The sequence below is a fragment of the Lynx canadensis genome, chromosome D3 (assembly GCF_007474595.2).
Source record: "Lynx canadensis isolate LIC74 chromosome D3, mLynCan4.pri.v2, whole genome shotgun sequence".
In the NCBI taxonomy this organism is placed as follows: Eukaryota; Metazoa; Chordata; class Mammalia; order Carnivora; family Felidae; genus Lynx; species Lynx canadensis.
This window is the reverse complement of record NC_044314.2, coordinates 51,063,492-51,086,415: the sequence shown is the minus strand read 5'-3', so window position 1 is coordinate 51,086,415 and position 22,924 is coordinate 51,063,492. Positions and strand designations below refer to the sequence as shown.

Below are 22,924 nucleotides of genomic sequence, written 5' to 3'. Positions count from 1 at the left end.
TGTGTGTCACATTCCACTAGATACTAAGTGAGCCACATACAGTCCTACCATCTGGACTCAGACCTATAATAACCTGGCATCAAAGGTCTGAAGAAATTGATGTGCTCTACAGCCAGCCACTAGAAGAGCCTCTTTAGATAGAAGCTCTTGTAAAAGATATATCATATTCCAGAGTCATTGCCATGTGTACAGTTTATCTTCTGGGAGGTTTTGCTTATGACTGATTGAATGAATGTGAGTGGCTCACTGAATCCAACAACTCTGAAAACAGCCTCTGCACCACAGTTTTGCTGACAGATTTGCCATGAAACAATGGAACATTGTCAGAAGTGTCATATTCAAGAACAGACTGTAACCATCAGTAGATGATCAGTTATAAGAAAAATACATAAAAATAAAATAGTAGTAGTGGTAGTAAATAAACATTATGAGCAACGGATAGGGAAATAGGGACATTCTTCATAGAAAGTATTTCATTCTTTACTGCTGACACCGCTGTTTCTAACCATAGCAACAAAGCTTGAGGGAGGTAACTTTTCAATCAGTGATTTGATTTCTGTTTAAGTGAGTGATATTTGAAGAGCCCAAACCAATATAGTGCCTTGAAAAGATCCTGCTGATTGCTTAAGGGTCCTTTGTAATTATATGGCAGTGAAAACTAGCGTAAACAGAAATAAGTGATATCAAATTAAGATGCCAAAGAGCTAATCCCTGAATTTATCATGAATATTCAGTTAATACTCTTTAGAATATAAAGGAAGTGTGTTTTTCAGCATGGGAGAAGTTTTAAAAATTAAGTAAATTTATTGGACTTTGATATATTAAATATGACTCTTTTATGTTTTCTTGAATGAATGGTTTGGGACTATAACTCAGTATCACATGAGGTCATATTCACTAGACTGAGATTGGATATTTGACATTCTTCCTGACTTGTGCTTGGCTTTTGTGGAAGCAGTTGCACTTCTTTGGGCCTAAGTCACTTCCTTGTGACCTAGAAATGTTAAGAAACCGATATTTATGTAACAACGTATTATTCACAGGCAAAATAGTTCAACTTTATACCTGATAACGCATACTTTAAAATATAACCATTTCGGGGCGCCTGGGTGGCGCAGTCGGTTAAGCGTCCGACTTCAGCCAGGTCACGATCTCGCGGTCCGTGAGTTCGAGCCCCGCGTCGGGCTCTGGGCTGATGGCTCAGAGCCTGGAGCCTGTTTCCGATTCTGTGTCTCCCTCTCTCTCTGCCCCTCCCCCGTTCATGCTCTGTCTCTCTCTGTCCCAAAAATAAATAAACGTTGAAAAAAAATTTTTTTTTAAATAAAATAAAATAAAATATAACCATTTCATAAAATGTAATTATACATAGTGACCCCAGGAGTTGAGCCTGATAATTTTAGTGTGGTGGCAAGGGGTGTGGACTCTGAAACCAGAGGACCTGGTAACCACATGAAAATTACCTAACCTCCCCTGGTTAGGAACATAGCCCCTGGTTTCCTTCTCTGTCAAGTGGGGGATAGTAATGGCATCTATCCAATGGCATTTTTATTTGTTCGTTGTGTGGAGGATTAAATAGCTTGGTATGGATTGTTTAGAATAGTGTCTAGCGCTTAATGAAAACTCAAGACATTTTAGTTATTGTTATACTGTGTAATTGTTAACCTGCTGCCTCCTCCAGGCAGTAATAGAATTGCCAGTTATGAACCATTTAAGTTAATCAAGTGAAACAATATATACCATGAAGAAAAAATTTCAGTTTTGAGAGAAAAGTAATTTTCAAATTACAAATGTGTTAAAGCTGACCTCAGAGGCTGGAGGGAGCTGTGCTCTCTATAGGAACAGTGCTCACATTGGTCTATCTTTAGCTGTTGTCTCTAGTGTTATCGTCATCATTGTATTATATAAAAACCAGCCATACTGAAAATGCAGGGACCGTGTTTATAGTGAGTTTGTAAACTATAGTAAAATCATACAATTTTCTCATTTGTGGTAGTGGTAGAAAATTGATTAAATATTTGTAAATACATTTAATTTGCCTAAGAGCATGCAATTTCCAGGAGCACTATTGTTCATGCCTACTAATAATGACATACTATTTTTAAAGATATGTATCTCAAATCCAGTGTCCAGATTTATCCAGTAAAAATACGACATCAAAGAATCAAAACATAAAACAAATTCATCTCTAAGGAAGCATTAGGACAGAGGCATATATATATATATATATATATATATATATATATACTGTATGAGATCATGTCTATTTCACTGGTAGTGTTGATTTCCTACTGATTTGTCATATTTGTATTTTATTATTTATGATTGGGCCACCAAATCTTAACTAGCTTTCACTTACTCTTTATTTAATATATCACTTAAATATGTTCAAATATTCTTTATATCAAATATATTCAAATATTCATTTAGTATATGATTGAGATCTATTCAAATATTTAGTACATTATATAGTATATTATTTACATTATTTAGTATATTATACAGCTCCTGTCCCCAAAGAGCTTGCAGTCTGGTGGGCAGAGCAAGGCTTATGCACAAACAATTGGAATCTAAGGTAAAAGGTGAAATGGGGCCTATGTGAAGTTCAGATAAATGTTGTTGGAGGACAGGAGGAGAGGGCAACCTGGCTGAGAACAGGGATAATTTCATTTGGAGGGATGATGCAAGCTGATTCATTACCTTGAATTATATTTCATATTTCAGATTGCATTATTCTAATTGTAATTGAAGAGGGAAATGGTACATCCAGGCACCGCAAAACCTTGAAGTGAGGCATTTCACTGTAGGAGGTGAGAGAAGATCACAGTTTTCTCAAACTTTGTCTCCTGAGCTCAATGTTGGTCCATTATTTGCAATTAATTATAGTATATCACTTTGGCATAATTGTCTGGATAACCTAAACAGAAAGTTAAGTGATTTCAAAACAAAACAGATGTATCAGTTGTTTATTTATTATTTGGGAGGGGGCTAGTTAACAAAGACCACTTATTTTTTGCATGCCTCCAGAGAATTGGACAGCATTAGTTTTCCTTGACAAATGACCCATGTATTTGAGGCCGTTTCAGAGCCCTTATAAAATTTGAGGCAGTGATTCGTCTGCTCTGGACTTTCTTATTATTAACCTGACAATGTGATTGGATGAGGAGGTCCATCATAAAACAAAGAGAGGCATGTCCTCTGCCCTATAATTAGCCATGAATGGTAGATGTGGGGATCAAGGTTTTGAGTGTCATATTTGTTTCTTACTTTTTAAGTTGTTAAAGTTGGCTCCCAGGGGAAATCTGGTTTAGCCTACACTCCCAATTTAGGGGTAAAAGTAACAAAAAAAATCACCTCAATTTTTTGGAATATAAAGGAATGAAAAAGGTATGGTATCTCTCTTTACCCTAAAAGCAAGTATTTGCTGTTTTTATAAGAATCAGAACCATAAGTTGTACCACAAATTGGGGTCATTTTATGTCTGTAATATTGACTTAAAAAAAAACCAAACTTATACTATTGAACCAAAAAGTGATCCTTTTGTTATAAAACATAAAGTTGGGAAAGCAGCTGAATAATTGAAATAAATCTTCTGTAATATTTGGAGTAATCTACAAGTATTTAAATTGCTACAAATTCCTTTATCCATTTGGAGTAGGGTAGTGGGGAGGCCTGGAAGGCAGATCTAATTACCCCATCAAAATTATGCTGAACCTCAGTATTGTATTACACTGCACTGAGCTCATTCACTTGCAGAATACTTAACAACTATGGCCCAGAAATGCCAATGGGCAAACCAAACTATACAAGGGCCATGTTAGGTTTTATATTTATAAAGCTATGAAACCAGGGCAGATAGTACTAGTATGGCTCTTAAGGTTAAAGAATGTCCGCCTTTGGGGCGCCTGGGTGGCTCAGTTGGTTAACCATCTGACTTCGGCTCAGGTCATTGATCTCACGGCTAGTGAGTTCAAGCCCTGAGTCAGGCTCTGTGCTGACAGCTCAGAGCCTGGAGCCTGCTTCAGATTCTGTGTCTCCCTCTCTCTGCCCCTCCCCTGCTCACACTCTGTCTCTCTCAAAAATAAAAAGAATGTCTGTCTTCAGTTTTTACAGCCCAAATTTAAGATAAATCTTCTTCAATATCAGATAGATACTTCAGTGCCAGTTAGCTAGGGTCCAAATTGAACCCACCCCACATAATACTCTTGCTAGTCAAACTTCCCTGCTGTTGACCTCCCCCAAATGCTCACTTCAGACTGGAGCTTTGAGTCTTTTGAAACTTGAGCACTAAAGTAGTCCCTACCTGGGGCACCTGGGTGGCTCGGCTTAGCATCTGACTCTTGCTTTTGGCTCAGGTTGAGCCCCAACATCAAGCGCCATGTTGGGCTTCTCACTGAGCCTGCTTGAGATCCTCTCCCTTTCTATTTCTCTTTCTCTCTCTCCCTTCCTCTACCCATCCCCCCTGCTCAGGTGTGTTCTCTCTCTCTCTCTCCCTCTCTCTCAAACATAAAAAATAAAAAAATAAGTGGTCCCTACCCAAACCTAAAGCTATCTTGTATTTCATGAGCATTCAAGTTTTGTGATATTTATTTTTGTCCTTAAAGCAGAGTACCGCTGTTACCACCTCTGTCCTCTTACTTAGAAAGACCCCTCATGTTTATTAAGCATTAAGTATGTGTTGGGTGTTTCCCACATATCAATTCCTGTTTGCCTCCCAACAATAAGTGAGATAGGAATTATTGGTCCCATCTTATGGGAGAATGAGAGGCAGCCTTGAGTTTATATTGCCAGACGAGGTGGAGCCAGTGTTCAAACCCAGGTCTTCTAATTCCAGAGCCCAAGCTTTGGCTGGCTCAGCCTGGCTTTAGGAGAAAAGTCCCCCAGAACAGCACAGTGGTCCAAAGAGATGCCCAAAATATTTAGTAACCCAGGTGACATTCTCTGGAGGCCACAGTTCTGCAGTGCCATGAAGGTGCCTCCACGCAGCAGTGGCCAGTGGAGGGCAACTGTAGACTCAGGGGTCCAGATGACACTGGGTATTTGGCTCCAGGGATGCAGGGGCATTTTTTCCTCTCCTCACCACCCAGACCTGCTGTGATAGGTAGTGGTGGTGGGAACCCACAGGAACAGCTTGCAGGAATGCTCACGGCAGGCAGCGTATGTTCACCAGCTGGTTTGGAAGCATGGAAACATTCTAACAGCTGGTAGGACTGTGCTGTTCTGTTCTAACAGTGATGGCTGTACAAGAGCTGGGACTGCATCGAGGTAGAAACAGCATAGAGTAGCCGATGGATACGCACATGTGGACAGCATCACTGAGCCTAGCCTCTGTCCACGGTCCTTCAGCCTGGCTCCTAAGGAAGTCTGAACTTGCTCTGTTCAGTTTGGCATTTGTCAGAACATACTTTGTGCCAGGGATTTAAGGCTCTAAGTCCAAACTTCTTATTCTGTTGCTTCAGGTTGACCTCTTCACACTGGCTCTTTGGAACAGGGTGGACTTTGGACCTTTTTCTGGTCATCAGCACTTTCATTTTTGTCTACCTGACTTTTATCTTGCACCCACATTCCTTTGTTTTGTTGGCTTTATTTTTTTTTAACTCAAAGTTAGAGATGTATATAGTTGGAAGAGTCAAAAAATATTTATTACGAATGAGATTTATTATGAAAAACAGCAGTTTCCTGCCGGCCCACCTTCATATCATCATTTTCCAGTCCCCAGAGGGAATCTCTTGAGAACATTTTTAGCATTTTCTTTTGGCATTTACTTTTCTTGCGGTTATCCTCTGATGCCTAACAAACCATCCCCAAACCCTGTAGCGTAAAACAACAGCTGTGTATTTGTTCAGGATTCTGTAGTTCGGCTCGGCTTCTGCTTCCTGGGGTGTTGACCATGCTGGTCAGCCGCACCCCCAGGGCCGGGCATCAGCAGGGTGGCTGGAATGGCTTCTTCCCCTTCGTCATCTCTTGCTCTCCCACAGATCTTCTCTCCCAGGGGGGCCTCCAGTCCAGCACGGTCGTGGGACATTTCACATGGCAGCTAGTTGCCAAAGGGTGAAAACAGAAGCTGAAAGGCATCTGGGGCCCAGTTCCTGAGGTCACCCACTGCTACTTCTGGCAAATTCCATCAGCCAAAGCAAGTCACAGGGCTCTCCCAGATTCAAGAGAGTGGAAATGGGCTTGCACATGGAGGGATGGAAAGAATTGTTGGTAGTCCTTTATGCAGATGATCTGTCACAACCCCTTGTCTTTAAGTGAAATGCTTGTGGTCTTCTCCTCCTCCTTATTACTATTAGTACTACAGCAGTACTAGTTAGCAATTAGTTAGCAATTAGTTAGCAATTAGTACTAATTGCTAATTGAGATTTAGGCATATATATTGACTCCCCTTTATAGCAGATAAGGTTTAGTTCTTTCACCCTTCATTTCCACCTAACAACCGGCATCATGGATGCCGTCTGTTGCCCTCCATCATCCCAAAATAGTTACATCATAATCTTGATTAAATCAGCATTCAGTGTTCATATTACTATACTTATATAAATGCTATTCACAGCTGACTCATATTTCCTTCATGCATAACTTCTCTCCTCTGGAGTTAACAATTCTCTTGTTTTATTTGCTTAGCTTCCTGTGTGTGTGTGTGTGTGTGTGTGTGTGTGTGTGTGTGTGTATATATCTCATCATTCATCCCCAGAGTCTCTTCCACTTTTCTGAATCTCTACACATGTGTTCACCTATAGTAGATATTCTCTCATTTCCATATTTTTGAAGAAATCTTCCCTGGAGCTTTCTGACCTACTCAGGGTTAGGGTTAGATTAGGGTATATGCATGTGTGCATGCACACGGATACACACACACGTGTTTTTCTAGCTTTGTTATTTTAGTGGAATGCATTCTCAAATGTCTCGAAGAAAGTGTTCATGAGAAGTACATTTTTGGGGACTGTGTAGGTCTGAAGACATCTTTGTATTACCTACTCATTCACTGGAGAGATTTCTGTGTAGGAAATAATTTAGCCTTAGAATTTTTGAGGGCACTGATCTATTTTCTTCTAGTTTTGCTATTAAGAAGTGTGAGTGTGAGGTCTTCCTTTCCTTTCCTTTCCTTTCCTTTCCTTTCCTTTCCTTTCCTTTCCTTTCCTTTCCTTCCCCTCCTCCTCCACTTCCCCTTCCCCTTCCCCTTCCTTTGTAAGCTTTTAAGTTTTCCTGTCTGGAAGTTTTTAGGATTTTCTTTTTGTCCTCAGTGTTCCGAAATTTTACAGTGATGTGCTTTGGAGTGGATCTCTTTTCTTTGTGCTGGGAGGAAACTGGCCCTTTCACTCTGGAGACTCATCCTTCACTGCTGAAAAATTTTGTTTAGTTCTTCCTCTGATAATTATCTACCCCTGTTCTTTTACCTAAAACACTTGCTATTTGAATTTAAATATTGGATCCACTGAATTGATTTTTTTCTTTTTCTTTTTGGCTTTGCTCTTTTCTATTTATTTGTTTCCCTTCCTTCCCAACCTCTGGAATATTTCAGCTGTGTTTTCCAACTCTTCTATTAAATTTTTGCTTTTGTGATCATACTTTTAAAAAAATGTTTATTTATTCATTTATTTATTTAGAGAGAGAGAAAGAGAGCATATGAGCAGGGGAGAGGCAGAGAGAGAGGGGGAGAGAGAGAGAATCCCAATCGGGCTCAGTGTAGTCAGTACAGAGTCTGATATGGGGCTCAATCTCATGAACCAGGAGATCATGACCTGAGCTAGAATCAAGAGTCAGACACTTAACCAACTGAGCCACCCAGGTGCCCCTTTATGATCATACTTTTAATTTCCAAGAGCTTTTTCTTTTTCTCTTATGGTTCTTTTTTTAAATTATGCCATCCTGTTCTAATTTTATGGATATGTTATCTTCTCATATCTCTCTAAGGATATTGGTAGAAATTTTTTATGAAATTTTTTTCATCTCATATCATATGTCTTTCCTCCACATTTCTTTATCTGGTTTCCTTTTTTTTTTTTTTTTTTTTTTTTAGTATTTATTTATTTTGAGAGAGAAAGAATGCATGTGCATGAGCAGGGGAGGGACAGAGAGAGGGAGAGAGAGAGAATCCCAAGCAGGCTTTGTGCTATCAGTGCAGAGCCCGACGTGGGGCTTGAACTCACGAATCATGAGATCATGACCCTAGCTGAAATCGGACACTTAACCAACTGAGCCACCCAGGCACCCCTATCTGGTTTCTTTATGTTCATATTTATTTTTTTCATATTAGAGGCTGTGTCATATGTCTGGGTCTTATCAGTAGGAACAGACTATGGTAAAGGTTGGTTAGAACCTCTTTGTTTTGGTGGGTTTTGTGAACTGTGACTGTCACTCTAGGCTGAACTGGCTGAGCTGTTCCACTGGGGACCACCCAGAATCAGAATCATTCGTTTATTTTTCTCTTAACTGGTCAGATTTCCCAGGAAAAGCCTTCCAGTCTTTGACCTAGAGGGCACAGTCTGGCTGACTGGGAGAGGAGGACCACGTGTCTGGACATTCAGTGTGCAAACGTTCACCTTTTCTCTGAGTCCCTTGCAGTCCCCTCATCCCAGCTGTTCCTGGTGTCTTCTAAGCAAGATACCTTTTGTTTCTGACTTCTCTGAAAAATAAACTTAGGTCTTCTGCTGTAGTCAGGGAGGGACAGTCACTTCCCTTGGCAGGGGACTTGGGAAGTCCAGCTGCTCCCCGCCCCCCCCCCCCCCCCCGCTGCCCCACGTACCACACAAACCATTTAAAGTGTACAAGTCAGTGGGGTTTTTTTTTGGATTTTTGTTTTGTTTTGTGTATTCACAGGTTTTGCAACCATCATTACAATCAATTTTATTTTTTATTTATTTATTTTTTAAATTTTTTTTAACGTTTATTTATTTTTGAGATAGGGAGAGACACAGCATGAACGGGGGAGGGGCAGAGAGAGAGGGAGACACAGAATCGGAAGCAAGCTCCAGGCTCTGAGCCATCAGCCCAGAGCCTGACGCGGGGCTCGAACTCGCGGACCGCGAGATCGTGACCTGAGCTGAAGTCGGACGCTTAACCGACTGAGCCACCCAGGCGCCCCTACAATCAATTTTAGAACACTTTTGTCACCCAAGAAAGAAACCCCATACCCATTAGCTGTCATTCCCCATTTTCCCCTAAAACTTCTAGCCATAGGCAACCTTTAATCTGCTTTCCAACTCTGAATTTGTTTAACGTAGACATTTCATTTCATATACATGGAGTTGTACAACATGCAGTCTTTCGTGACTGGTTTCTGTCACTTAGCATGATGTGTTCAGGGTCCATTCATATTGTAACACATGCCAGCGCATCATTCCTTTTTAGGGCTGAATAATACTCTATCGTGTGGCTCTACCCTAATTTCTCCGTTCATCATTTTGTGCACATTCAGGGTGTTTCCACTTTTTCTTGTTATGACTAATACTGCTACAAACATTTGCGTACAAGTTTTTGTGTGGACATGTGTTGTCATTTCTCTAGGATGTATGCCTAGAAGTGAAGTGGCCTAACCCTTAGAAGAAGTGCCAGACCATTTTCCAAAGTGGCTGTACCATTTTACGTGTCCACTGGTAGCATATGAGAGTTCTGATTTCTGCACATCCTTGCCAATATTTGCCATTTGTCTTTTTGGTTATAGGCAACTGCTTCTTAAATATATGTTCATCCAGTCCTCCTATTTTAGCCTTACGTTGATTCTCCCTCAAGAGTGACCTGTGTCCCAAATTCCTCAGCCTTTTCAGCATTCTGTGGTATAAAGCATTGCACCTTAGCTTTTCTGCTGCTAGCACAGGGTTCAGTTTCTTGGGACTGTGGTGTCCTCATGGTGTGGAACTCGAGCCCTCCTCCCCCCACTGCTGCCAGATTCTGGGTCTTAGTCTTGGTCTGACTCCTCACAAGCGGTGAGACCTGGGGTCAAGTTATGTAACTCCTCTGAGCCTTAGTTTTCTCATCTGTAAAACAGAGAAACATAATGAGTAGGAAGTATCTGACATATGGAAGATATTAACTAAATATTAGTTCTCTTATCTTCCCCAAATGTGGTGAATATTTAAAAAGAGGAAGATTTAATCTCTTTTCTTTAGGAATTCATCAACTGGTAGTAGAGATAGACACATATATAACTCTAATCTGCTGAGTTTCAACAACTATTGAGTACCTATAAGGTGCCATAAATGTGCTGGTTGCTGAGGGTACATACAATGCAACAAGTTTCCTGTTTTCAAATGGCTTTCTATCTGGTGGCGTGAAAACCAGCAACTGGAACGGGGATAGACGGAGGAAAGTGCTGTCGCACTGACCTAAAGGGAGTGTAGGGAAAGGAGAGGTATATTCTAACTGTAGGGTGTCACACACTTGGTCCTTAAGTTGATTGGAACATCTTCACTTGAACCCATGGTACCCTGAAATAGCAAGACTCAAAGCTGTCAATCATCAACAGAATTCTCTTCAGCGTTCTCTATCATGAAACCTCTGGCGAGTGTGGCTCTGTGCCACATACCAAGGAAAGTAAAGAAAACAAATAAAAATCACTTTTTGAAACAGGCAAACTGAAGACCGGGTAGCCCATAGGTATTGAAACAAAAATGCGGAAATACAGCTGTGGAAGCCTAAAAGCATGTGCCTATAGATATAAATCTCACATTGTTTTAAACTTGTTTTGTTATTTTGTTATGTTAAGGTTATGTCCTCTCTGCAGACAAACTGCTGTTACAAGCAGGGATCAGGTTAGGGCCACACCAGAACTTAGAGGCCTTTCATCTTAGCCAAATCCTTGCTTGCATAGGGGTGCAACAGATGTGTGGCTTAGGTGGTGTCAGAGACAGATTCTGGAAAGTGGCAAGTTGCTGAGGTGACTGGATATTCTCTAGGGAGATTATCCTTATTTAAGAACACCACATTTGGGGGCCCTCGGTACTGTAAAGATAGTCTACAATGCACTTCCCTTGGGTCTACAGAGCGTGAGGAAAAGTTTTGAGAATAGAATGCAACGTTGCACATCATGTCGGGCTTATTTATCTTCCTCAAACCTGTCTGTCTGCCACTGTGGGCTGAATTGTAGTCTTTTCCCCTCTAAAATCTTCAGGCATTGCTTTCTCTTTCTGTCTCTCAAAATAAATAAAAAAAAAAAAAGAGGGGTGCCTGGGTGGCTCAGTGGATTAAGCATCTGACTCTTGATTTTGGCTCAGGTCATGGTCTCAAGGTTCGTGGGATAGAGCTCCTGTCAGGCTCTGTGCTGACAGCATGGAGCCTGCTTGGGATATTCTCTCTCTCTCTCTCTCTCTCTCTCTCTCTCTCTCTCTCCCCTCCCGCCCCTCCTCCCCCCCCACTCTGCCCCTCCCCAGCTCATGCTCTCTCTCTCTTTCTCTCACAATAAATAAACTTAAAAAATAAAGCATTTAGGCATTAAGAACACTTGACCTTGTCCTCTCTCCTGGGGCTCGTGTAGCCTGATGTGGGTTGCCCATGCAGCCACAGAGCCATCAGCCCTGGCCTTTTTCTCTTTTTCCATCCCCTAAATGCCTGGCTCTACCACTAGCTTGAATGGGCTGTTTGTTGGCTGCACAGCTGGGGAAACATGGCAGAGGGCTCTGGGGGCCAGCCAGCTATGCAAATGAACAACAGATAAGTGTTACCTGACTGACTTCACCTGGCTTTTAAGGATACGAGAAGAGGATTCTAAGATCAACTGTTGAAAACACGAGTAAAACAAAGTTAAGTTCTTTTTCCTCTTTCATAAGAGTTCAAAAACCCTTGTGAATCGCCAAGAAAGGAACATACTATACAGTGTTTCCAAAATTCTCTTTTTTCCTCCAAAGAAAAAACGTTGAGAAGACTCATTTAAGATGCCTCTCTATGAGACCTTCCCTGATCATCCACATGAGATGTGATCTATGGTACTTGACGTGTACCCCTTAGGTCTCATGATTTTCTGTCTAGTTGTAGAGTTGGACGAGATAGTTGTTTGTATTCTTTTAGTAGCCGCTGTAAGAAGTCCTGATCTTTTTGGAATGAGGCTTAAGACAAGAAGCAGGAGATCCTCCTTGAGCCCTATTAGGAGTCACCTGGAAGGCCTTTGTTTTCTCGAACCCCTAATAGGTTTGAGTATGTTAATTTGGAGACAGAGCTGAACTGTTTTAGTAACAAAAATATGAGACATTTGAAGTTCCCAGGGAAATTTCAGGAAGGAGACAAGAGTTAGTCAGACTAAATGCTGCATGGGAAAAAGATCAGAGAGGAAAAAGAAAACAAACAAACAAACTAATGGTAGGCTTGCTGAAAAGAAGCTTTGGGAGGAGAACAGAAATGTCTAACGGGAAATTGTAAGCTGTTTGCTATCAGAGGTACAGCATAAACCGCTCTTTTGTTTCCACTGTGTGATCCTCAGTGATGCCTCCTTGCTTCACAATGTCTGAGGAGTCTGTGAGTAGACTCCTCAGACGTGGCCTGGTGGAGGAGGGGCTGGAACTGGCAGGGGAAGCTGACATCTAGGTGACACCATTACCTGTCTTCATGCCTCATCAACCCCATTAGGCTATAAGCATATGTTTATTGAGTGAATAAATAAGTAAATGAATGAATGGATTTATTTATCTGCAGAAGCAGTAGATAAGGATTTCTCTTTAACTGAGACTAGACCAAGCCTTTCAGCCATTAATATGATAGGATTACTTAGTAAAGCTGGCCCAGAGGAGCTTAATAGGTATTTGTGAAACTAACCAGTCACCGAGTGACTGAGAAAGGTACTGTTCTCTTGGTTGTAAGCATGTTCTTCCATGTAGAAAGAACTAAAGCTTTAATATTTTTTTAAAACAAATTTTAATGTTTATTTTTGAGAGAGAGAAGGAGAGAGATTGTGAGCGGGGAAGGGGCAGAGAGAGAGGGAGGCATAGAATCCAAAGCAGGCTCCAGGCTCCAAGCTGTCAGCACAGAGCCCAATGCTCGAACCCGTGAACCATGAGATCTTGACCTGAGCCAAAGTTGGATGCTTAACCAACTGAGCCACACAGGCACCCCTAAAGCTTCAATCTTTGACATAAGAAGACTGCTTTAATTATGAAGACCTGGCCTTCTGCATTCCAAGCAAGATTTCTTCCCTGTTCTCTGAATAAGGAAACAATGGTAAAATACAGATACACACTTCTCCATTCTCTGCTGGAAGTAATTGCTCTCTCACTGGTGTTTTCATAGCACTTCACAACAAACTAGTGCTCTAAGGCCACCACATTGTATTACAGATACCATGCCTCTTGGGTTTTTCTATAATAGTTCAAGGTTCAGATACATCCAGGTCCTGCATTCCATTTGGGGCCTGAAAAAAATGATCTCAGAGACTTTGTTTTCCCGCTCCTTGACTCTCTTTCTTGAAAACTTGTCAGCTTCTTCAGGGAAGGGACTATGTTCACTCATTTCTGAAGCCCCACTGCCTGGCAATCTCTGGTCCACAGTAAGTGCCAAATAAATGCTTTTGAACTGAACTGCATAATGGAGATTACTGAATGCTGGTGCAATAATGGTGACCAGCTCAAGAATAATTGGTTAGGGCTCCCTGGAAAGGCCTCATCTTGACACTTTACTTGTTGTCAGAAATATCCTTTAAGTGCACAAGAAACTAGACCCACACCTGGCAGAACTGTAAAGTAGGTTCTTTGTCAGTGTGATAAGGAATCACATCACATCTGTCTTGGGGGTCTGGATTTAGATCTTTTGGTAGAAAGCTTGGCTGACCTATCTCTTTTGTTCCAGAGGGGCCCTACATTTAGGAATTCCCACAGCAAGTCTGTCTTTTGAAATGTATTTACTGGAAAACCATCTGTTGGTCCTGGTTATCCAATGGAAAGGGAGTGGGAAGGGTTTGTTTGTCACTGCAGGAGCCATGCTGGGCTCCTGAGATGTCACATTTAGTGAAACACAGGACCCCAGAGCCTGGCATCTGAGAGGAAGGGCTTAAGACTCAGTTACGTGACGATAACATAACCCTTTGGACAGCTGGTTATTCAGTCATCATTCAACAAAATTCATTTAGCCCCTGCTTTGTGGCATGCACCATTCTAGGCATAGGTGATTCGTTCGTGAAACAAAACAGAAAAAGTTTCTGCTCACAGGATGCAAGATGACACACACACACATAAAATGAGGAGGATATCAGAGAGTAATATTAAAGTAGGGTGGTGTGACAGGGAGTGTCTGGGTTGTGGTCTGGAAAGGCATCTCAAAGGTGTCACTCTTCAGCTGAGACCTGGATTAGTAGGAGTCTCATCAAGAGCAGAAGAAAGAGCATTCCAGCCAGAGGGAACAGCCAGTGCAGGAACCCCATAGCTTTTCTTAGAAAGTGTGGCATGTTTTCTGGGAGCAGAAGGACACGTGTTGTGGGCAAAGGGGAGGGTGGAGCAGGTGGGGGAGGGTGGAGCTGGTGAGGGAGGGTGGAGAGGTGGGGGAGGGTGGAGCTGGTGGGGGAGGGTGGAGCTGGTGGGGGAGGGTGGAGAGGTGGGGGAAGGTGGAGCTGGTGAGGGAGGGTGGAGAGGTGGGGGAGGATGGAGAGGTAGGGGAGGGTGGAGCAGGTGGGGGAGGGTGGAGCTGGTGGGGTCCCAGCAGCTGCATTCCAGGTTGGCCCTGTGCATCTGGGCCTTGCCAGGGTTAACACTGTGCCTTTGCTTTTCCTGCAGACGACTTTGCAGAGGAGGAGGAGGTGCAGTCCTTCGGTTACAAGCGGTTTGGTGAGTGCTGACCAAGCTCTTCTTCTCTGTGCTTGATACGAGATACGGTGATAGCGCCATTGCTGGACCTTTAACACACATGGATGTGTGTGGTTCCGAGGCCCAGGTTTGACTGGAAGTTTTGAGTTTCCCTGTAACAGGTGGACGATTTCTCCTAACACCAAGGGTAATGGTAATGGAGCAGAAGCCGTGCCCAGGCACAGAAAGTGATGGGATGCTCACAGGGTTCGCTGAATGTAAACCAGTCGGCTTAATAGGCAAAACTTGATGAAAAAGGTAAATCTGTGACAGGACAGGAGCAAAAATACACGTGATTTCTCTATGTTGATATTGAGAAAACATCTCTGCCTCTTTTCCTCAGGGCTCCTTTTTCATAACCTAGTGTATAGTGAGAAGGCGGCTTTCTCCAGGCACCCAGCCAGACACAGGTGCCCTGTGGTGGCTGGATAGCAGCCCCCAGGGGTATCCACATCCTGATCCCTGGAACTTGAATGTTACCTTGTCTGGCAAAAGTTGCTTTGCAGATGTGATTAAGTTAAAGATCTTGAGATGGGGAGATTATCCCGGGTTATCTAGGTGGGCTCTAAATGCAATCAAAGTGTCCTTATGAGAAGGAGGGAGAGGGATATTTGACGACTGACAGGAGAAGGTGGTGTACTCTGAAGGTGGAGGAAGGGGCCACGAGCCAAGGAATACAGGTGGTCACTAGGAGCTGAAAAAGGCAAGGAAATGGATTTTCTGGTCAGAGCCTCTGGAGGGAGCAGGGCTCTGCCAACATCTTGATTCCAGCCAACTGGAGTGGATTTCACACTTCTGGCCTCTCAAACTGTGAGAGAGGAGATTTGTGTTGTTTTAAGCCACCACGTTTGTGGAAATCTATTACAGCAGCCGTAGGGAACCAAAACACGCTCCTCTGCCTCCCAGACTGCCGCACACAGTGCTCGTCTCTCTTTGACCATGCTTCTCATGCTCTGCAATTTGGTTTTGAACTGGCAGTGAACACTTAAAGTTCTGAAGACTGTTCAGAGGAGCTGGGGTTTTTCTGTCCAGGGTGTTTCTGTGCCTTGGCAAGAGGAAATGAAGAAGGATAGAGGAGAAAATAATGAGTGTGTGTGCGTGTGTGTGTGCGTGTGTGTGTGTGTGTGTGTGTGTGTGTGTGTGTGTTGGTGGGGCAGGGAGAATGGGAGAGAGAGAATGTGAAAGAGAATGAATCTACTTCCTGTTGACTAAAAAAAAAAAAAAAAAAAAAAAGTCTCCTGGCTGGATTTTGATTAAAGTTAACAGTCCCCAGCTGCTCTGGCTCCCTCATTGCTTTACATTTTTCCTTCTGGATATACACTTCTACATTTCTTTCTGTGAAAAAGTCGGGCTTTATGATGGGAATGCACTGGCATCAAGCCGATGGCCACTCCATTCGTACACTGGCAGGGATGCTCAGTACTTTCTCCCCTCCTCCACACTGCTGTTCTTTGCACATTACATGTTTCGGGATTGGTGCCCTGTGTTGTTCTGCACTGCCATGGTGGGTTCACTGAAGGTGGTAGCAGGAGCAAAGATGAACCCAGGAATTATAAAGGAAAGAAAAACAAAACAAAAATGAAAAGGTAGAAATAAAGAGGAATATCAAACTTGTAAAAATAAGGCAAAATCAATGTTGACCTGCCTATTTTGGAAATCAGTAGATTTCAGATCTTTCTTTGGACGTTAGTAGAAATAAGAAGAGCCATGAGAAAATGTTTCCTTTAAAAAGAGTGACCTTGAGGGCGCCTGGGTGGCGCAGTCGGTTAAGCGTCCGACTTCAGCCAGGTCACGATCTCGCGGTCCGTGAGTTCGAGCCCCGCATCGGGCTCTGGGCTGATGGCTCAGAGCCTGGAGCCTGTTTCCGATTCTGTGTCTCCCTCTCTCTCTGCCCCTCCCCCGTTCATGCTCTGTCTCTCTCTGTCCCAAAAAAAATAAATGTTGGAAAGAAAAAAAAAATTTTTAAAAAGAGTGACCTTGAGAGAAATTTTTTTAAAATTTCATGACTATGTAACTAGCTGTGTAACTAGCTAGATGGATGGGGATTTGGTGAAAAACACGCAAAAATGATAAGTTGCTGAAATATTTAATTTGTGGTGGTTACATTATGTGTGGAAATCATAGACTGATGACTCAGAGGAGGCATGGTAAAAACTTACCAATATTGGCGATCATGAGCAGAGAGGCGTGGCAAGAGTGTTAGCAAGTGGTCTGAGTGGGGTAACATATAGGGTCTGTTGTGATTTATGCAAATCACAACTTGAATTTAGACCACACATGAACCAGGGATTTGTTATTCACAGGGCAAAGGGGCCACTCACTGTTCTAACAATTGTTATTTGGTGGCTTGTTTCCAGAGTTATTTGTATACAGTTATTCAGAAACGTTTGCTACATGAAATTGTAGCAGTTTACATAATATTTTGCTTTTTTAAATTCAGTACAAAATTATAATAAAGTGCAAAATGGGTGATCTTTTCTGGTAATCTAGCGTGGCATGATATTAGGACAACCAGCCCTTGTCTATTTGGGGATTCATTATTGCATTTTAGTTTTAAGTAGGTCTTCTGTTTTTCTTCAGTTGCTCTTTTTTTTTTTTAATGTTTTATTTATTTTTGAGAGAGAGAGAGAGAGAGAGAGAGAGAACGAGTGGGGGAGGGGCTGGCAGAGTGGGGGGACAGAGGATCTGATGCAGTCTCTACACTGAGAGTAGCGATCCTGATGCGGGGCTCAAACTCATGAATCAGGAGATGATGACCTCAGCCGAAGTCAGATGCTCAACCAACTGAGCCACCCAGGCGCCCCACTTCAGCCTCTTTTTATGTCACACTTGTTAGCCCCTTTCCCAAAGTTCTGGACAGGTGTCTGGGGAAGAGGCGGAGTTAAATCTCATAGGTTTGCCATGCATTTGCTTCTCTAAAAGAGGCTTCAATGAGGGGAAACTTCGAAAGGTTAATGAAGTAAGCATATACAAGTTTTAATCAGGTTCTCAGGGTCAGCATTTCTTGGACTCAGTATGCAGAGCTAATTAATTTGGGATATAACTATAGTTACAGTTTGGCAGAGTTCACTCTCTGAAACATGAGGCACCTGTATGTTAAATTTTTACTTTCTAGAGATAGAGTATGATCTATACTATAATGATATCTTTCTACATATTTCTCAGTTACTGTTTTCTTCAAAATATCACGTGGCACTAGTATTCTTTATTGTAGTTAGCAGAAAAGGAAGAAGAATTACTTCATATTATAAGGGATAAATATAAATTTATAAATTTTGGAACTTGTGATAAATTGATCCAAGAATGTCTCCTGAAACCTTCCGATTAGTCATATGATCAACATGAATGCATCCCAGGTTTTGTTTTCTTAAATTTTTCTTCATGAAAATGATGTGGAGTAGAAGGAATGAAGAATGTCTTTTCTTCATTGAATGAAGGGCTAAGTGTATCAGAATTCCATAGGAGAAGGGGAGAAGTGTGGGAAGAGGGGTGAATTCCAGAACATGTGTAGAAATGATCATAGCAAATCCAGCTCACATTTGTGTATCACATTTATCTTTCTAAAGGACTTACATATTTTTCCTTCACAACAAATCCACGAGGACAGCAGGCCAGGTGTCATCTTTCCTGTTTGATGGCTGCTTTTCATCTTTCCTGAGACATTGTGGGGGCAGTGGTTAGGTGTATGGGCACTGGAACCAGGTGTGTGAGTTTACTCACCAGCTGTGTGACCTCGGGTTCGTTAGTGTCCAATATTGTGAAGTCTGTTTCGTCACTTATGAAGTTTGGATCATAACAGGCCAACTGCATGAAGTTGTGGAATTAGATATGATGCTGGGTTAGCACAGTGCCTTGCACACTGTGAGCATCCCGTAAGTGTTGACCCTTATTCTAATATTAGGTTCCTTCTTGGACCTTCTGGCCCTGTGACTTGAACATAGTGCCTAGGATTTAGTAGACCTCTGGAACCTTCTGATTTCTAGCAACCTCATGAATTCTTGTTCTATCATATCTCTTCCTTTACTGCTAAAAACTAGGAAAGGTGAGAAGATCTGGGGACAGCAGTCCTGTGCGCCAGCACCCTGGTGGGTGGTGTGTGCATCTCATGGTGAACATCATACTGGATGTCGCGGGCCCTCCCTCTAGAGCTTGCTTTGCTCCTTTAGGTGTGCTGGGGCAGAAGGGAGCCTAGACCAACTTTGTTTCCTTGGTTGCTTTGGGTTCTCTTGAGTTATCTTTGGGATATGATCTGGTATAATAATAGGATGTCCAAAGCTGGAATGGTAGAGGAGCAAGAGATACGTGGTTCCGTCCGTGAAAATCATGGGTAGATTTAAGGGTTGCAAGTGACCAACTGGGAGTGGCTGGAAACATTCGTTGTTTGTATTTGACAAAGCTGTGACAAAATTGCTTCCTCGGGGCTCAGCTATGAGGAGCATTAATAGCTATGAAGAGAAAAAGATCTGAAAAATTGCAAACTGAAAGAGTAACAGAAAGTTAAAGAAGCATTCTCTGTGGAGTAGAATTCTAGTCGTTTGTAAAAACTAAGTGAGGAAGTTCTGAGAGAACTATTTAAGGGATACAGTCCCAGAAAGGGTATCAGATGCCTTTTCCTAAGTATGTTCCGGGAAGTGTGCCCTTGAATAGTTTTGTTCGCCTACAACTTCACAGGCCCCCTGTATTTAAAGTTTCAAACATGCTGGGCTTTTTCTTTTTCCTTTCTTTTCTTGAATGATAATTTCAGTTTAGCAAGAATATTTTAGCAATTTAACCTTCAGGCACGTGGAAACAGCCTGAGAAATCTATGTAGAATAGAGCCCGGTCCTGCTCCAGAATGCCCCCCCCCCCCTTACCCACACCATCCTCCAAAGACATAAAATTCAAATCAGTGACTTCAGTTAAATCACAGAGCTGTTTCTTGCCAAGAGTTTTAGAGGAACTGAATGTCTAAAGGTGTGGAAGACCACACAGGCTCCTGAAAAATAGTGACATATATTTGCTTAGTCAGACAGCCAGAAAGAAGAGTTCTTTCTGAGATACATGGTGCATTTCTGCTTTCAATGCAGAGGATTGAAAAAGTTTACCAAGAGGACACTGAACTGTGTTTGGGAAGCTGCTCAAGGTAAACCCTTGATGCCTCAACTTCTGGTTATTTGGGTTTGGGGACCAGGCTGCCTGTCTCTTCTCTCCCACGACTGTGCTAGAAGCCTGTCTTCCGTGGTTGGGTTTGGTGAAGGCACTGCTTTGAAGTCATCCACCTCCAACAACAAAGCAGGGATCCCCACATCCCTCTCACCACGGCAGGACTGACACCGGCAGAGCTCACCGGGGTCCCTGAGAAGAATGCCAGGAATGTCCATCATTTCCTGTCAGGAATGACTCAATAAGCTCAGCATGGGGCTGGCCTTTCAGCTGCACCTCTTCCAAGCATCTCTGAATGGAAATGATATAGGATCAATTGCAAAGGACTGACCCTGGGCAGAGACCAGGTTAGGGCAGGAAAGAGGAATCTAGTTTCTTGGAAATGTTCAAGCCATTTGCATCACTTTGTGGGAGGGTTTTATTTATGTGGCTTTGTGAATGCTAATGAAGTTGATATTTCTGATTTTTTAAGAATTTGGTGTCAAATGGCTTGTGGAGAAGTAGACGCAAAAGAGATTCTCGGAGTCACCTTGAAGGAGATTCGTAGAATATCTCACCCTACTCTCTGCTTCCAGTCAGGCAGGCGGGGTTCCTGAGACCTAAGAACGGGAGTTTCATGGCTGTCACTGTCTTTTAAATAACCAAAGCAGGTTTCCTAACTTTTATCATTAGAGATGATATTCACACCATCTCTTGCACCAGTATTTGTCCAGGTTTCACTTCTGCTCCTATCAAGGTCCTCCCTGCCTAGTCCTTCTAGCTCATCAGTAAAAAATTTGTTCCACATGGTGTTCCCATGTGATTATGATTTTATTTAAACCATTTTCATGTGAAAGAAACCATTAAGCATCATTTCTCATTTCTCGGCTATCTATTATGTGTTAGGCAATTTCCCACTCATTAGTTCATTTAATTCTCTCAGAAATCCTTTGAAGTGGGAATTACCTGCAGTTTGCAGGTGAGGAGGACTGAAGCCCCTAGAGCTGAGTGGCATGGCCAACATTTGTATTCAACCTGATTTCAGTCCCCACGATCTCTCCACTCCATCCATGGCTAAGAAACACACAGATACATCCATTCTCAGAGCATCTCAAGATTTAAAAAAAAAAAAATGCTTATTTATTTTTGAGAGAGAGAGCATGTGGAGGAGGGGTGGAGAAAAGAGAGAATTCTTTTTTTTTTTTAATTTTTTTAATGCTTATTTATTTTTGAGAGACAGAGCACAAGCAGAGGAGGGACAGAGAGAGAAGGAGACACAGATCAGAAGCAGGCTCCAGGCTCTGAGCTGTCAGCACAGAGCCCGATGTGGGGCTTGAACTCGCCAACCACAAGATCATGACCTGAGCTGAAGTCAATCACTCAACCAACTGAGCCACCCAGACTCCCCGAGAGAGAGAGAATTCTAAGCAGGCCCCACATTGTCAGCGTAGAACCCGAGGTGGGGCTCTATCCCATGCACTGTGAGATCATGACCTGAGCCAAAATCAAGAGGTGGATGCTCAGTCACCTGAGCCACCCACGTGCCCTGCATCTCAAGATTTTGATGGGAAAACAAACGATCACATGTATATGTGGATTAAATCAGCAGCTGTTTATACATGGTCTCGTGTTTCATAATTCATAATATGTATCGATTGAATACTTGAGCCCTGAAGTTTTCAACCGTTTTAAGTAGAATTCCTCCCTGCCCTTTCCTGGTTTGCATTTGCTTACGAATCCTGGTAAGAGTGTGGGGAGGGAGAATAATTTGTTTGTCCTACAGTTGGGTTGAAGCTGAATGTGGTTTGTTTTTATTTTTGGAAAAACTAAGGGGAAAAAAAAAATCTCCTCAGCCATTTTTCTGCTCAGACAGCATGAAGGCATTAGGTTGTTTCCAGTGCTTGGTCGTTAGGGGTAGGGTGGGAAAGAGTGATTCCTTTTGGTAGCAACTCCAAGTAACTTAAAACAGATGAACTCTGAAATTTTCCTTGAAAGACTTGAGCTGTTCATTTGGAGGCCCCCCAGGGAAGGGAATGATGTCTGAGAGTCGTTGGTTTTGAGGGAAAACACAGTCCTCAGCAAAGTGGTGAGCTGGAGGGCTCCTCTCCTCCCTCACAGTCCCTGCTGGTGCCTCTGCTCTGCAGGATGCCAGCTCATCTTTAGATTCTTGTAGTCTGGTTCACATGCTGGCTTTGCCCCTTGCCACCAAATCACCCACTCTTGAAGTACCACTTTGCTCATCTGGGAAATGGGAATAACAAAAAAACCTTCCTTGCAGGATGTGTGAGTTATAACACTTACAAGTAATACAGAAGAGGGGCCAGGTATATAGTCGGTCTGCACTGACCTGTGGCTGCCGGTAAGTTGCTGACAACTCTCAACCCTCTTGCTCCCTTCCCCTCCATTTTCCAGGCACCAACCTCCCATGTTTGCGTTACCTCGGCTCTCCCTTTGTGAAGCCTGGTAGGCCTCATGCCCTCTGACCCTTTCCGCCTTCTGTCCTCCCTCCATCAAAACCTCACTGCCCTCACTCCTATGTACTCTTCCCTGTACCAGGGTCATACTTTGTTCAGGGAATATTGAAGGAGTCTATTGTCTTGCAGGCCTTTTTAAAAATAATTAAAGACCTAGTGGCCACTAGCAAAGAGGATATTTTAAAGGGAAGAAACACATGCTGGGGGCTAAGAGCAGCTTTCTTGGAGAGGTGACATAGCATCCTCATGGCTGAGAGATGTACCCTGGCTTGAATTTCCGGCTTTGCCACTTAGTGGCGAGACAGCCTTGGGTAAGTCAGCCTCTCAGTGCCTCATTGTCCTCATCAAAAAATGGGGGTAATTCGAGTATCTACCTATAGGGAGGTGAGAACTGAATGAGTTAAAATACTTAGAACAGTATCTTGCATGTAAAGAGAACTGCATACAAGTGTGTGTTATGAAAAGTGACGGAAATGGTCACACGGTGGCTGCTGCAGCGGGTCCAGGTTGGTGAAAGAATCTGTGTTTCAGTGTCTTTTTGGAAGCAAGGAAACTATCCCAGAAAGCCTTCAG

The 22,924-nt window shown here is 42.7% G+C and overlaps 1 protein-coding gene across 1 annotated transcript in view; it reads left to right on the top strand.

Annotated features, from left to right (window-relative positions):
• COLEC12 (collectin subfamily member 12) overlaps positions 1–22,924 on the top strand; it is a 196,858-nt gene that overhangs the window by 4,758 nt on the left and 169,176 nt on the right. The window contains 1 exon segment of the mRNA XM_030336875.1: positions 14,688–14,738. Within this exon segment, the coding sequence (XP_030192735.1) occupies positions 14,688–14,738 (51 nt within the window).